Source organism: Ammospiza nelsoni, chromosome 16 (genome assembly GCF_027579445.1).
Source record: "Ammospiza nelsoni isolate bAmmNel1 chromosome 16, bAmmNel1.pri, whole genome shotgun sequence".
Taxonomy (NCBI): domain Eukaryota; kingdom Metazoa; phylum Chordata; class Aves; order Passeriformes; family Passerellidae; genus Ammospiza; species Ammospiza nelsoni.
Genome location: NC_080648.1, coordinates 16195899 through 16211624, shown reverse-complemented (window position 1 = coordinate 16211624; position 15726 = coordinate 16195899). Strand labels below are relative to the sequence as shown.

At 59.0% G+C, this 15726-nt stretch overlaps 3 protein-coding genes across 3 annotated transcripts; 2 read left to right on the top strand and 1 right to left on the bottom strand.

Annotated features, from left to right (window-relative positions):
- Positions 1-2226: 2226 nt before the first annotated feature.
- Positions 2227-6552, top strand: LOC132080285 (bromodomain-containing protein 8-like). The gene is made up of 6 exons (XM_059483361.1): positions 2227-2271; positions 2669-2851; positions 4067-4212; positions 4889-4991; positions 5333-5401; positions 6330-6552. Exons 3-6 carry the CDS (start codon positions 4149-4151, stop codon positions 6550-6552), a joined length of 459 nt encoding a protein of 152 aa, XP_059339344.1. The 5' UTR covers positions 2227-2271; positions 2669-2851; positions 4067-4148.
- Positions 6553-7332: 780 nt separating this feature from the next.
- NHP2 (NHP2 ribonucleoprotein) lies at positions 7333-8642 on the top strand. The gene is made up of 4 exons (XM_059483829.1): positions 7333-7566; positions 7661-7730; positions 7800-7905; positions 8380-8642. Exons 1-4 carry the CDS (start codon positions 7419-7421, stop codon positions 8503-8505), a joined length of 450 nt encoding a protein of 149 aa, XP_059339812.1. The 5' UTR covers positions 7333-7418; the 3' UTR covers positions 8506-8642.
- A 240-nt stretch (positions 8643-8882) lies between these two features.
- N4BP3 (NEDD4 binding protein 3) lies at positions 8883-13967 on the bottom strand. The gene is made up of 5 exons (XM_059483642.1): positions 13844-13967; positions 11825-12268; positions 11089-11643; positions 10654-10911; positions 8883-10252 (listed from the first exon to the last, which is right to left on the bottom strand). The coding sequence occupies exons 2-5, from the start codon at positions 12236-12238 to the stop codon at positions 9680-9682; spliced, it is 1800 nt and encodes a 599-aa protein (XP_059339625.1). The 5' UTR covers positions 12239-12268; positions 13844-13967; the 3' UTR covers positions 8883-9679.
- Between the last annotated feature and the right edge of the window lie 1759 nt (positions 13968-15726).

Genomic DNA, 15726 nt, shown 5'->3' with positions numbered 1-15726 from the left:
TATTCACTGTCTCAAATTGTTCTAAAGTCTCCCCTGTTGACATTTTAATTAGATATCTCTCAGACCCATCCCAAGAGAAGGTCTCATGTGAGCTCCTCTGTGGCAACTGCTGATAATGATGATTAATTTGGTTTTTCCAACTGGCCCTATTTTCCACTGAGATGTTTGGCACTGATCATGTGTCATCCCCACTGATCATCTGGCAGCTCTCTGCTTCTGATGTTTTTGATGAGGTTTTTTGTTTTTATTTGCTTTTATGTCTTTAGCAAATTGTTCTCTTTTTCTTTTTTTTTTTTTTTGCCTACTTTATGTGGATTCTACATTTCATTTATTAGAGTTCAGGCTTTTATCATTTTTCTTGTTTTGACATGTAAGTTCTTTTTAAAGGCTGTCTTTTTGATTTCTAACAGCTTTTTCCCAGAACAGCGAGGGTTGTGCAGTGTCTGATCTCTGCAAAGTGAACTAAAACTTTCCAGTTTGAGAGAGGTTCTTTGCTGGTGACTTATCTAGCCAACATAATTAAGAACTGTCAGGCAATTCTTAATTAAAAGTTCAAGCCTGTGTCATTTTGTCCGGAATTGGTGCAGAGCTGAGCTGTCTGTGATTATTTCACTCATCATGTCTTGCACTAACCCTGCTGTTCTGCTCTCTGGCATCTTGAGCCTTCCAAGATTTGGTAAAACTGAACATAAGGCTGAAGATCTCTTTAATCTTATGCCCAAGTTCCCAGGACTTCCTGATTTTCTACATTTATCCCTCTGGAGCACAGAAGGATGATCAGAAGTGATCAGATTACCCCAGGCTGAGGCTTTGCTGTGCCTCTGTGTGTGGCAGCTCTGCTGAGGCTGCAGCAGAGAGCTCCAGGCACAGGGTTTCTCCTCAGATGGAATCTCAGTTTGCCCAACTCCCTCACCTGGAAGCTGAGAGCAGGTAATGTTATCTCTGCCTCATCAGATTTCATCTGCTGCCACTGAAGTGAACTTTGGAAGAGGTTTCAGAAGGACAGACTTGCAGATCCCAGCTCTGCTTGCAAGTTCACAAAATCAGCAAAGCAGTTTTCTCATCCCAGACCCGGTGGATTCTGTATTTCTCCCTGTTATGCACCATAAGCTGAATTCAGAGCTGTGCTAGCAGTCCTGAGAATGGAAAAGACAATCAGTGAGAAATGTTCAAAACTCTGAAAAAATCAGGTTGTACATAATTAACTGACTCTAAAGCCAGTGTTAATTAATGCATAGAATTCTCCATAGGTGCAGCATCTAGGCAACTCCATTCAGTGGCAAGATGAGGATTTTGTGACATCCTTTACTGTTGTACTGTGGCTCTGCAATCAATTCCCCAGGCTTAGAGGACTCAGAGTGTACTCATGCAGTAGAAAACATTTATTTAGGCATGGACTAATGAACAGAGATTAAATGAGTGTTTTTTTCCTTCTTAAGAGAATACAAACTTTTATTTTCTGCAGTGGATAAACTGTGCCTGTTGGTATGACTGTGTGGTTATAATTCTTCTTGCTCAGGTACATGAGATATCACATCCAGATAAATCCCACCTGTCACTTTCAAAACTCTCTCTGTAAGGTTTGGAGTAAGTTATCTCCAGTATAAAAAGTTCTCAGTGGAATTTCAGTAAGCTGCCCTTGGAGTCACCAGTTGTTCCCAACACTCAGCAGCTGAGGAGCCCCAGCAGGGCTCGGTCTGAGCTTGCTGGGTGCCTTCAGCCCCTGAAATATGGAGCATCAGCAAAGCCAGGCTCCCAGAGAGCTCAGCATGCCCTGAGCAGAGTGACCCACTGACCAGGGCACAGCAAAAGCAGCAGAAAACCTGAAATCCAGTTTGTGTAGCAGCCCTGCCATGTGCTGTGTGTGAGCTCAGGTGGAGGCTGCTCACCTCAGAGTCCTTCCCATGCTGTGGCTCTCCAAGGGTGGCAAGAAATGAGCTGGGCTTGGCAGTTCTGGATCAGGGTGCAAAGAAATTGTTGTATTTTCATTGTTTGCAGATGGGCCATGCCTGGAAGTCTGAGTTGGAATCTCCCATCAAGTCAGAGAGCAGTGATTTCCAGTCCCTTCCTGACTGGGATTCAAGCTTGGATCTGGATGTGATGAGCTGGAGAAATACTGAAGAGGAGGCCATGGGGAGGCTGGAGGGGAGCAGCCAAGAAGCAGATCCTGAGATGGAGCTGAGTGAGCCCCTCTGGAAGGATGACAGTGAAGATAACCACGAGGCAGAGGAGCCATGTGAAAACGACAGTCTTCTCCAGTTCCTCTTGGAGGTAGGGCAGTTTGGATTACAGGAGGGTGGGCAGCATAGTTCAGGCTCTCCTGAAACATTGAGCTTTGCAGGGCCTGCACCATCCACACCAAGAGAAACAGTCTGGGGGCACAGCAGAAGCTCTGGGTTCACTTTCTCCCCCAGCCTTTCCTCCCATTTGGAGCTCCCTCTGCATTCAAGCAGCTGCTTTGCCAAAACCCAGCTCACCCTTAAGCACAGAAATGTCAGTGAACTGACACTGTAATAATAACACAGGGCTTCTTCTGATTTTGCAAGGATTCCTAAAAATGGAAAGGCATTCGTGAGGGATTGCAAAAATAGCATCTCTGCTGTTTATTTCTTCTCCTTTTTGCCTTCACAATTTGAAGTAATAAATCCCTGTCTTGCAGGTAACCCAGATGTTGGAATCTTGCTGCATTGGCAGCACAGAGTCACCAGAGACTCCGTGGGATTACTGTGCCTCTGGGGGGAAGGAGAGTGATGGGAAGGAAGAGAGGTGCCAGGAACAGACCTCAGGAGCAGGGGAAAGTCAGCTGGACATCCTGGCAAAAGATGAGGAAGAACTCTTCCTGGAAAGAGAGGTAGGAGAGTGGTGGGCCTGAAAGAGCCCTGGGTGAGAGATTAGACAATGAAGGAAACCAGCTCTAGAAGAGATGGGGAGCCCCAGGTTCTGAGAGGGGAGATAAAACACATGAGGAACACAGAAAAATGTATGAGGGAAGGGTGTTTTTTGTGTATCTTTATAAACAGGAAGCTTGTTACAGATGAAACCCTCAGATGTGAGTTGGAGGAATTGCTCCTTGGCAGTGTAAAGGTGACTCATGAGAGCTGGCAGGCTGCTCTCAGGTTTAAGGCAAGGTTGGAATACTTGCCTGGCTCTAATTGCTGTGTTTTGCAGCACAGCTTGGCTGGTTTCAGGCCCACGTGGCTGTGCCAGCAATAACCATCTGCCCCTGGGGACTGTCATGTCTTAGAAGCAGGCACTGTCTAGCCTGGGTTTGCATCAGTCCTGTGTTTGGGGGCTGTGGGCTCCCACCAGCCTGCTGGGTGTTCCTGGGAAAGCAGCACAGCACTGGAGGAACAGGGCTATTTTTCCACACTTGTTCTCTTGCAGACTCAGGACACTGGAGACAAATAACCCCCAGGACTTCACTGTTCAGCCAGGACAGTGTATTCCCAGCAGTCACTCTGCTCTCTGCTGCTGTTACTCCCAGCAGCTCCCTCACTGTTCTCCCAGTGCTCACAGCCAAACACACAGTGTTCAGTTTCTTTCTGAGAATTCTGCACGTGCTTCAGATCTGTTAAGGATTCCGAGGTGCTCCTGCATGAAATCCCACTGAGCTTTTTACTGGCAAACCACTACAACAACAGCACCACTCTCCTTCCTGGCTGAGTCTATTCCCTGTCATTTTGACGTGGGAGTTTGTGAGGAAACAACCTTGTTAACTCTGGGGGTTCCTGTTATCTGTATCTGCAGCTTTAACGAGCCTGAGGCGCTCTTACCTCAGCTCCTGATTGCCCTCTCTACATCCATGACTCCTCCAGAGAGCAGACACAACACTGGGCACCACTCATCTCCACAGGTTTGTGTCAGCCAGGGGTGGATGGCATCCAGGAGATCAGACACAGCTCCTGCTGGAAGGTCTGAGTGAGGTCAAACAGCATCCTCTGAGTAACAGAGCAGGCAGCTCCCAGCTGAGCCTGGATGCAGGAGAGGGATTTACAGCAGGCTGGCTGCTAGATAAGGGATTCAGGTCCTGTGCTGCCATTTTAGATGTGTCCTCTGTGCTCTTCAGGGAGAGACTGAAGACTCATCTGGAGAACCCCCTTCAGATGAGCTGCATTCACCTGAGATGAGTGCTCAGGCCCTGGATCAAGATGGCAGTGACAGCAGCTCTGCAGCCTCAGTGCTGGACTCCACAGGCTCTCCCAACGTGCACCTGTAAGTAGCTGGTTCTGCACTCTTGCAGGTGCAGCAGAACAGTCATTTCTTTCCCTTGGCACACGTGAGAACAAGTGCATGGCCAGGTCACATCCAGAAAGGTGAGAGAGCCAAGCAGAGCAGGAGGGAAGGAGGTAACTTGTGCTGTCTCTGGATTTGCTGGTATTGTAGGGCATTGATCCTAAGGTGAAGTGAGAAGAGTAGAGATTAAATGGAAAATACATGTTTTATGTTTTCTCAAGTCAAACAGGCCTGGTGTGAGCTGCACACCAGGCTCTGTCAGGCAATGCACAGCCCAGCATTTCCAACCCCTCTGAGCAGGTGCAGGTGTGTCAGTCACATGCAGGCTCTGCCACACATGTGATAACTTGCACTGCCTTTCAAGGGAAAACGTGGGATTTTGGGAAGAGAAACTTCATAAAAACCACCTCAGTAAAGTTCTGAACTGCAGAGCAGCTTGAGGTTTTCTATCCAATTTGGTCCTGTTCCTTATCTCAGCTTTGCTTTTACCCTTGTCCTGCATCTTCCTGCACTCTGGATGTTCAGTTGTGCATTGTGATGCAGAGCACTCCCACCATCACACTCAGAGGCTTTTTGTAGCTTCATCCACCTGGATGTGGTGGGAGCCAGCAGAATTGTCACCTCCTACTTTGTCTCGAGTGTGATGATCTGGCAGTATCTTCACTCCACAGGCTGCAGCCAAGCTGGAATAACCCCCTCCAGCACCTGATCCTCAAAAAAAAGCTCCTGTCCATCTGGAGGATGATAGCCAGCCACAGGTATGTGGGAGCAGAGGGCTGCATCAGCATGTCCTGAACACTCTGCCCTGAGTCCCAGCTCCTGTGTCCCCTGTCCCAGCCCTCCCCTCCCAGGGAGGGGAGCTTCCCAAAGCTGTTCCAGGACTTTGCTTTGGGAACAGCTGCCTGCTGCAGAGCTGGAGAGAACACTGCATATTGATTTCCTCTGCTTAATGTGGCAGAGCCCAAATGCTGCTTTCCTACACAGCTGGCACAACACTGGCTGTGGCATCAGGGCCAGCAGGGAGAGGCAAGCCCTGCTCCATGTTTGTGGTGCAGGGGCAGGCAGAGAGCATTCCTTGTCCTTGTCCTTGTCCCTGCAGGTTCAGCAGCCCGTTCCTGAAGCCAGTGTCAGAGAAACAAGCCCCTGGATACAGGGATGTGGTAAAGAGGTGAGTTTGTGGAGGAAGTGCTCACTGGCTGATTTCTCTCAGGTTGTTTTCTGCCTTCTCTGGTTTCCAAAGGGCCAGTGGGATTGTTTCCTTCCTCCTTTTCCAGAGCTTGGCTGTCACCAGCATCTCCCACTGATTTCTTTCAGTAAAACTCCCTTCTGGAAGCTTGCACTGACTCTGGAGCTGGTGGGAGTTGTGCCTGGCCTGTGCAGGCATTGCATGGCTGGCTCATCCCAGGGGCAGTCCCTGGGCAGATCCAGGCCCTGCAGCTCTGCAGTCCCTTCTCCCCGTGCCTGGAATGTGCCTCAGGAGGTGCCCCCTCCTCACCCGCTGCGAGCGCCCCAGATGTTTCACTCCCAGCACAGAAGTGGGTCATAAGAATATTTCCCAGAGAGATTAATGGCATTTTTTCAGAGCTGAATCATGTTCTATTCTGGTCACAGTTGTCCTCTCTGCAGCCATTCTTTTTCCCATTCTGTCAAAGTAAGGGAAGTAATATTTATTCCCTATCATGTTCCCCTTACCAGCACTGCTATTTTTGCTGGTGGCACCATTCGATCTTTAGGGGGTTTAATAGATACCTATTTTAGTAACTTTTCTTTCTCCACTAAGACCTGGACTGACTTCCTGAAGACTAATTACTGCTTGCCTGCTCTGGAGCTCAGCATCCCATTTTTTCCAGAGGTGACTGCTAATGACCTGCCAAGTTGATTGGATGGCAAGTGTCGCATTGGCTGAACTCACTTTTGTCTGGCTCAGAAGAAAAGCCTTTCTCACTTCCCCCTGTGTGTCTTGAGCAATAAAATTGATTGAAAATAGCTGTGCTTTCAGGGCCACCCTGAAATGAGAACAAGCACATTCATGCAGATCCCAAAGGATGCCAGGGCCTGGGTTGCAATTTCATTCTTCTTCTCTCTGTCTTTTGTAGGCCCATGGATTTAAGCAGCATAAAGAGGAGGCTCTCAAAGGGACACATTCAGTCCGTGATGCAGTTCCAGTGTGACCTGATGCTCATGTTCCAGAACGCTGTGATGTACAACAGCTCCGACCATCACGTGTTCCACGTGGCTGTGGAGATGCAGCGAGAGGTCTTGGAGCAACTGCAAGTCTTGGCTGAAGCCCTCCTGTTGTCCAGGGACAGGCTGGAGTGAGGCAGAAGGTAACCAGCCCTGCCTGAAGCCTCTCTAGTTGGAGCAGCAATGTCTCCGTGGCTCAGGGCATCTCCTGGGCTCAGGGGATGTGCTGCCATGGCCTCGGGTAGACCTCATTATCCCCAGTGCTGGCTGCTGGGGTGATGGGTTGATTCAGAGCAGTTTTTGGGAGGGTACCCTGTTGGAAGCCTCCATTGTTTTTGGGAAAAGCAGCAATGTAGCCCTGCAGGGAGAAGAGTTCCCTGGGATGAAAAGCAAGGGAGAGAATCCTGCATGTGGCCAGGTGGATGAGGCGGGCACAGCCCGTGAGGGTGGCTGGCTGCACATCGGGCACTGCAGCGTTCCCAGGTTCAGGTTGGTCTGATGTTGTGTTGGGTCGGGTGGGTCCGGCGTTACCGGCACTGACCACACCCAATAAAGGCCCGTGTTGAAGCTTGCCCCGGCCTGCCTGACACTGGGACTGGGACCGCGACTGGGGCCAGAACTGGGACTGAGGCTGGGTCCAGAAGTGGAACTGGGACTGGGACCGCGACTGGAACTGAGACTGGGACTAGGTCCAGAACTGGAACTGGGACCAGAACTGGGACTGGGAGCGGGGCCAGAACTGGGACTGGGACCGGGACTGGAACTGAGACTGGGACTGGGTCCAGAACCGGGACCGGGTCCAGAACTGGAACCGGGACCGGGGGTGGGCAACGCGGGATGGAGCGCGCGGCCGGGAATGCTCCAAACACCGCTCGCCATTGGCCGTCCCGGCTGTCTGTCACTGCCAGTGCGGTTCCGATTGGCTGTCGGAGAGCTCGCCGGCGTGTGTCCCGGCCGCGGCGCGGCGCGCGCCCCGGAAGCGGATCCGGCCTGTGGCGGCCATGGCGCGGGAGAAGCCGGAGGCGGCGGCCGAGGCGGAGGCGACACCGGAGCTCTCGTACCGGGAGCAGCTCGACTTCCTGAACCCCATCGCGCAGCCGCTCGCGTCCCGCAAGCTCACCCGAAAGCTCCTCAAGTGCATCAGGAAAGGTCCGGCGGGGAGGGGCCGGGTGATGGCGGTGGCGCGGTGCGGTGCCGCGCGCTCGGTTCTCACTCAGCCCCTCACGCCGTCCTTCTCTTGCAGCGACCAAGCACAAGCAGCTCCGCCGCGGCGTGAAGGAGGTGCAGAAGTTCATCAACAAGGGCGAGAAGGGGTAAGTGCTGCCCTGGCCCCTTGGGCCCGCGCGGCCCCGGCCCGGGCGCTGACACGGCTGTGCCCGCAGGATCACGGTGCTGGCCGGGGACACGCTGCCCATCGATGTGTACTGCCACATCCCCATCATGTGCGAGGACAGGAGCCTCCCGTACGCGTACGTCCCTTCCAAAACGGTGAGTGTGGGGCGGGGGAGGAACCAGCCCTGGTGACAGGGAGCACGGTGAGGAGCCCGGGCTGTGGCCGGAGCCTTCCCAGGAGGTGCACATTCGGTGCTTGAATAAAGAACTCGGTGTTTGTCCCTGAACGAGGCGCAGAAGGGACTGGGCGAGGTGTACTGAGCTGTTTGTCATGATCGAGTTCCTGCAGCAGCTCCGGGACAGAGCCAGCACATCTTTGCCAGGCTTCTGTGGGCTGGGGCCGGCTCTTTTGCAGACAGGGAGTTCTGGGGGGGGCAGTCGGGTCTTTGGAGCTCCAGCCCCGGTGCAGGCAGCTCTGCAGACCCACTCTGGGGAAGAATTATGGCACATGAGCCAAATGCCAGTCCCTTCTGCCAGCCCAGCTTGTAGGAGACAAGCTGGGAAAAGGTTGCTGAGGTTCTCACCTCGGGAAGGGAGCTGGCCCCTCATTGTCTCCCTGTGTTCCCTCAGGACCTGGGAGCTGCAGCCGGCTCCAAGCGCCCGACCTGTGTCATCCTGATCAAGCCCCACGAGGAGTACCAGGAGGCCTACGACGAGTGCCTGGAGGAGGTGTCGGCCCTTCCCCTGCCGCTGTGAGAGCCGGGGCCGGGCTGTGCCCTGCGGGGCCCTGTCCCCCTGCCCGGGCCCACGCGGCTGCTTCTGGGGACTCTGCCCAGAGGACTGATGGGGGGATGCTGAGCGCTGTGGGGTCAATAAAGGTCTGCGGGTTTGTACAGAGTGGTCCTGGTGCTCGGGGGAGGGCTGGGGAATCCAGGCTGGATTAAAGCACAGCGGGGACAGGGGTGAGGCTGCTCTGGGAGCCCGCCCAGCCCCACCGTGACTCACGGCCATGCCCCGCCCGTTGTACCGCCCAGCCCGGCCCCACACCATTCCCCTCAATCCCACATTCATGACCAGGAGCCCCCCGACCCCGAGGGAAACAGAGCAGAGGCTGGGAGAGAGAAATACGAGTTTATTGCAGGAACGGAGTGTGGGGCCAGGCCCGGCCTTCACGTGGTTCTGCTGTAACACACACAGAGTGTGGGGCTCTCCTTCCAGCGCCTCTGGGCTCCCCAGCTCCCCCTCACATCCCCTGGGAGGGGGGACCCCAGCTCTGCCCCACCTCAGGCACATGCCCCAGTCCTCTCTCCCACCCCAGTTCCTCCCAGTGTGGCAGAGCACCAGTTCCCATCCCTCCTTGCACAAGGCATTCCCCTATCTCAGCCTGAAGAAAGCTGCACCAACCACCTCCACTGTAGAGCAGCTCCACACCTGGGGGCAGTTGCCCCCTCCCAGCAGCACCAGAACTCCTCGGGGTTTCCTCCTCTGCCTGCCCAGAGGCACCACCAGCCCCAGGGCCCTGCTGACAAGAGAGCAGCAAGGCAGTGGGGTGGGGGATAGGGCTTCAGCTTCTCCTCACATTAGGTTATGGGTTGTAGAAACGGGGGCAGCAGAGCAGGAGGGACAGGGAATGTCTCACAGGGTGCTTGGTTTCTGCCCTCATGGCAGAAGGAATCACAGGGCAAACACTCCTGGAGTCAGAGCAGGGGGCACATGCAAGACCCCCACCCTGGCACAGATGACCCCCCTGCCCTCCAGAGACCCCACCAGGAGGGCCTGAGGTGCTGCAAGAAGGAGAAGCTCCCCTGTGGCAATGGGTCCTTCAGGCCAGGGCAGCGCCGAGCGGGGCCAGTCCTTGTGCACACCCTGAGATCGTCCCTTTGCAGCGGCAAGAGACCTTCCCCCTTCAGTCCCACTGGCGTCCCGGCCCTCAGATCTTGGAGGACTCCACCCGCTCGATCCAGGGGGAATCGATCCTGACATCCCTGGGCTCCGCCCGCAGCTGCCGCAGCTCCCGCTCCAGCGCCTGGCTCCGGTGGTACATCTCCATGTAGCTGGCCTGGAGCTCCCGCTGGTACCGCAGCACCTTCTCCTTCTCCTCCTGCCACGTTTTCCTCTCCAGCTCAAAGTTCACGGCCTGCAGCTGGCCCTGACGCCGCTCCCGCAGCAGCTCTGCCCACAGCCACTCCACCTGCCGCTCCAGGGGCTCGGCCGAGTCGCTCTGCAGGCCCCGGCACTTGGAGTCATCAGTTTCGCAGCCAGGGAAGTCCTGGCACGACGGCATGGGGTCATCACCGAGGGGCAGCGAGGAGCCGGGCTCGGGGGGGCTCTGGAAGGAGTCTGCCAGCTGTGCCAGCTGCGAGTCCCTGGCCTGGACCTCTGCCTTGGCCTCCCGCAGCTGCGTCTTCAGGCTGAAGATCTCCCCCAGCTTCTGAGCCATCTCCTCCTGGGTGTCCCGGAGCTGCTGCTTCAGCAGGGAGATCTCTGCTGCTTTCTGGCACACCTGCAGGGCACAGCGAGCAGTGAGGAAGGGCTGGGGGAGCAGGACCCCAGAGGTGGCAGCACCCCAAGTTGTCCTCTTGGGAGACCACAAGCACCACACGTGGCTCATCCCTCCCGTACTGTGACCCCGAGTAACACCAGAGCAGGGAACACAGCCAGGAGGGTGGCAAAAGGGAGGGAAGGAAGGGAAGGGAAGGGAAGGGAAGGGAAGGGAAGGGAAAGGAAAGGAAAGGAAAGGAAAGGAAAGGAAAGGAAAGGAAAGGAAAGGAAAGGAAAGGAAAGGAAAGGAAAGGAAAGGAAAGGAAAGGAAAGGAAAGGAAAGGAAAGGAAAGGAAAGGAAAGGAAAGGAAAGGAAAGGAAAGGAAAGGAAAAGGAAAGGAAAAGGAAAGGAAGGGGACTCACCTCCCACTTGGTCTCCTCCAGTTTGGGGCTGCCATGCTCGCCCTGGGGCTGCCGCAGCTTGCTCTCCTCGCACTGGCACTGCTGCAGGCTCAGCTCCTCCTGCAGCCGCTTCTTCTCCTGCTGCGCCTTGTAGAGCTGCAGCTGCAGCGCCCGCTGCCCGCGCTGCGCCTGCTGCATCACCTGCTGCAGCCGGGCCATGTACATCTGCTTCAGGTCCTCCAGCTCGTCCAGCCACAGCCGCTGCTTGTCCTCAAATGCCTGCCAGCACAGGAGGACACTGGTGAGAGGCTGTAGCCCCAGGAGGGATCCCAAGAGGTCCTGTGATATTTGATCCTCCCACGCTTGGGCCATTCCAAGCCCATCACCCACCACGGCAGCTCCTTCACTGCTCCTTCCACCCCCACGTCTCTGCGTGGGGCACCCAGCACAGCTCACCTGTGTGAAGGGGTCTTCAGTCTCGCTGAGACTCCTCTTGAGCTGCCTCAGCTCCCCTCCCGTCTCCTGCAGCCGGTCCTCCAGCTGCTTCACCGCGTCCTCCAGCGAGTAGGAGAACTCGTAGGGCGGCGGGGGCTCGCCAGGGCTCTGCAGCCTGCTCAGGGTGGCCATGCTTTTACAGGACAGGGGCATCTTCTCAGGGGCCAGGGTATCCCTGGGGCTCCGGGAAACCCTGTCCAGGGAGCCCCCGATGTGGTTGATGTGGCCCATGGAGGCGCTGAACTGGCTCTGAGCAGGCTTGAGGCGGGAGCCGTAGGAGGGGAAGCTCTGGATGGAGTTGTGGCTGGAGTCAGAGGCCTCGTCCAGGCTGATGGCGTGGAGCAGGTGGGTGCGGAGCGGGCCGTGCTGCGGGGCCGCGGTGCTGCTCTGCGACAGCAGCGTGTGCAGGCTCCCATTGCTCTTGGACAGCTTCTGCCCCTTGGACGAGGACAAGCCCTGCATGGACACCAGCCCCTTCCCAGCCACTGCCTTGAAGGCTGAGGGCCTGATCCGACACTGAAAAACAAGAACAAGGTCAAGCATGAGCCTCTACACCCAAAGAGAACCCCCACACTCCCAGCCTCATATCCCTGAGCATTCTCAAATCCCCACGTCCCATCCACGAGGGTGCAGATCATCCTGCTCCATCCCCACCCTCTCGCAGACCAGGCTGTATTTCAGGGCCCCACAGCCTCACCTTGTCGAAGCGGCCCCGCTCCGGCAGGGAGCTCTTGGAGAAGTCGGCCCCGCGGTGATGCTCGCGGGAGCAGCGCTCGGGGGATCGGTTCTCGCGGTCGCTCTCGTAGTCCCGCTTGTAGCAGGCGCCCGATGTCTGGTGCTTCCGCTCCGCCCGCGTCTCCTTCTTGGCCCCGTGCAGGTACCCAAAGAGCTCCCGCTGGTTCGGCCCCTTGCGCAGCAGCCCGTCGGGTTGCCGGAGCCCCCGCGAGCCGCCCAGCGGGGCCCGCAGCTCCAGGGGGGACAGATCCTGCTTCTCCACCAGGCTGCCCACGCTGCCCATGCTGCCAACCACGCCGACGGGCTCCGAGGAGAGGTAGGTGCCGAGGACACGCGTGTCGGGCTCACAGGTCACAGGACCCTGTGCTGCTGCCATGGAGAATTACAGAAAAGCCCAGAACCAGCGCTGCCGGGGAAGAGACAGAGTCAGCGATGCCGGGCAGCCGGGACACACCCCCGGCACCCCCTTTCCCGGCCAGCCCCAAGGGCCCACACGGGCCCCTGGCACCGGGATGGATCTGCCACCCCCCGTGCGGCTTCCCGGGGGACAGGGCACAGCCGGCACGGGGCGGGGGCTCCCCGCCGCTGCCCCCACCACGGTGCAGCGCCTCCTCCCACACCCAGCCCCACCTCCCGCCCGCGGCCGGGGCCGCCACCAGAACAGGCACCTGCCGCCCAGCCAGGCGGGCGGGTTCGGGATCCGGCAGCACCTGCCCAGGCCTGGCGCCAGCCCCGGCCCGGCGGCACCAACCTCCCCGCCGGGACCTCCGGCTGCGGACCCCCTCTGGAGACCGCCCCAAAATGCCCCTGGGATGCCCACCAGCCTGGCCTCCCCGGGATGGGCACTCTGCGGCACCACGGGGACAATTCCCGCACAGCACGGGCTCTGCAGCTCGCAGGGGAGCTCCACACAGCCCCCTCCATCCTCCATCCACAGCATTCCCTCCCCAGCCCGGGCAGGGAGCAGGCGGCCACAGCCCAGCTGCTGCTGCTGCGTGCCGGAGACCCCGCGGCCGGACATGGCGAGGGAGGGCGGTGGGAAGGGGCAGGATGCTGACGGGACAATGCAGCTTCCTGCGCAGGTGGCCGGGGGAGAAAGGATGAGAGGATGCCTTCGGCTCTGGGAGCGCTAGGGAGGGGACGATGGCCTCACACCAGTGCAGGGGACACAGAGAGTGTGGCAGGGGCGAGGCAGAGCCCCCAGCACCGCTCCCAGCCTCGCCGAGGGCTCCGGGGCCGGGTTACACCCAGGAAGCTGCCCTGGTTCTCAGCACCACGCGCCGGGTAAACAAACACCCCGCTTTTAATTGCTGCCACGCACAAACCTGTCTGACAGCTCCCGGCCTGCGCTGTCACCTCCCTCTGCGAGCCCAACACCTGCTCCGGGCACCGGCACCCCACCAAGGGCACCGGGGATGGACCCTCCGGAAGGATCGGGGCTGCCTGCGGCGCCACCGGGCGTGCACGGGGATGGGGGACGGGGATGTTCCCGTGCTGGGGAGGGGGAAGGATGCACATCCAGCCCCCGGCTTTGGGGAGCAGCTCGGCCGAGCCCCGCAGCGGCTCCTCCCGGCACAGGCGGCCGAGGAAGTAGGTCAGGTTGTGGGAGGTTTGGGAAGCGCCGGGGGAGCCCGGGGGTGTCCTGCCCGCGGCAGGGAGGGGAGCACCCTCCAGGCGGCAAAACACCGGTCCGGCCAGCCTGGCTCCTTCGCGCTCTGCTCCCGATCCCAGCCGTGCCCAGGCAGGATACGGCCACAAACCTTTACCCTTTCCCATTCCCATTCCACCCGGGAGCGCACGGCAGGGTTGGAGGGAGGCGGGCGCGGGTCCCGCGCAGCCCCTCCGCGCCTCCCGCAGCCCCGCCGGAATTTCCGGCTCGGAGAGGGCGGAGGGGGCAGCCGGTGCCCGGGCCCGAGCCCGGGACAAAGCCCCGCTGGCCGCGGGGAGGGGGATGGGGCCGGGCCGGCCGGGCCGCACTCACCATGCCGGCGGCGCTGCGGTCCCGCTCGGCTCCGCTCCGCGCTCCTTCCCTCGCCGCGTTTGAACGCGCCCCTCGGCCGCGGCCGCGCGGGGCGGCGGGCGGAGCCGGCACCGGCAAATCGCGGCGCGGGGGCGGCGGGACGGGAGGGGCGGGAAGCAGCAACAGCAGCAGCAGAAAGAGGAGGAGGAGGAGGAGGAGGAGGAAGGAGGAGGAGGAGGAGGAGGAAGGAGGGGGACGGCCCGGCCGTGCCCACCAGCGGGGCGGGGCAGGGCAGGGCGCGCTGGCTGCGTGCGGCGCCGCTTGCGCGGAACCACCTCCCAATGGCAGGGAGAGCCCCGCAAATCCCCCCAGCTGCAGCTCCGGGACCGGCAGCACCGGCGCCGGTGGGCTCCCGGTAACCCCTGACAGGCGGGCTGGTATTCCCGAGTATCGCCCACCAAGGGCGGAGAGAAATATTTTGCTTCGTACCTGCGGCGTGGAGAGGGGTCTCGACTCCACGGGACACTATCTGTGCCGTCCTCCAGCAGGTTTAACCCCGTGTCCCCCACTCGCAGCAGCACCCGCGGGTGGGCAGGAGCCTCACAAAGCCGGGGACACGGCGTACCCCGTGGGGCTCCCGCTGGCCTGGCGCCAGTGAGACGGGACACGCTCTATCCCCATGAATCACATCCTGGAGCCGGTTTTGGCAGCCGCAGGGAGCGAGGATCCCGGCACGGGGTGGCCCGGGTCAGCGGTGTCGCTGGGAGAAGGACACTGCAGCAGCAGCCCTGCTCCGGTGCCGTCTGTGCCCGGCAGGGACCGCCCCGTCCCCAGCCCGGCGTGCCCGCTCCCCGCTCGCTGCCAGCTCCCTCCGCCGCACACCCGAGTCCTCAAGCTGTGCTGCCAGTGCTCTCCCACACGCACACACTGTCCCGGTCCCTGCTCGCCGGGCTCACAAGCTGGCAGCGTGCTCGGTGCGCTGCCAAGGCACGCTCCGCTCCCTCGGGCCTCAGCCCCCGTTCCCCGCAGCTCCTGTGGCACCAGCGCGGCCTCTGAACACGGGAGCCCTTCCCAGCGGTGCCCTGTCCCACCCTGCTGGCCTCAGGGCTGTCTGCCATGCCCTGGCCCTCTGCCGGGAGCTCAGCTGTGAAAGGGCCCCACTGGCATCGCCCCACGGGCTGGGACCGGGTGGGTTCAGCGATGCCGAGAGGCTCACAGGGTGATGCTGCTCACGGCCGCACCCTTCTGCCCGTCTGCCCCGTTTCCTGCTCCTCCTCGGGCTGCACACCCCGAGCACGTCTGCCTGGATTGGAATTTCCACAGGGAGCCTGGCCCTGCCCGGGTCACTGCACAGCCAGGGATGGCACCTCCTCCAGGCAGAGATGCTTCAGCTTCCTCTGAGTTTTCCCCCAGTCCCCTCTCTCTGCTCGCCTCACCCACCCTGTGCTCCCCTCTAAGATACTACAGCAATTCCACGAGTCCACCAGCAAACAGCTCTGGAACAATCCACTTTATAACAACCTGGCAATAAAAGCCATTGATTGCTGCCCCTGCTTGAACAGTAATTGGGACCCCAGAATGGGGGGGTCACAGAGGGGCAGGGCTGGCCCTTCAGGGGCCCTCTCTGCCCCTGATCATCCTGATGTTCTCCTCGGGCTTGCTGAGAGCATGAGAACGCCGGGAGGCTTTGGCTGGGCTCTGCAGGGCTCCTGGGACGGCAGGCAGGGTGTGATATATCTGTGAAAGGCAATGGGGAAAACTCCATCCCCTCCTGCTGGGCCATTGCCGAAACCGAAGCGTGGGGGGGAGCAGAGCCGAGCGACCTCCGAGTCACATTCAGGGCTATAAAAGGAAGCCGGGTCTCCAGCAGGGTGCCTCTTCCACAAAAGCAACCGGGGGATGAG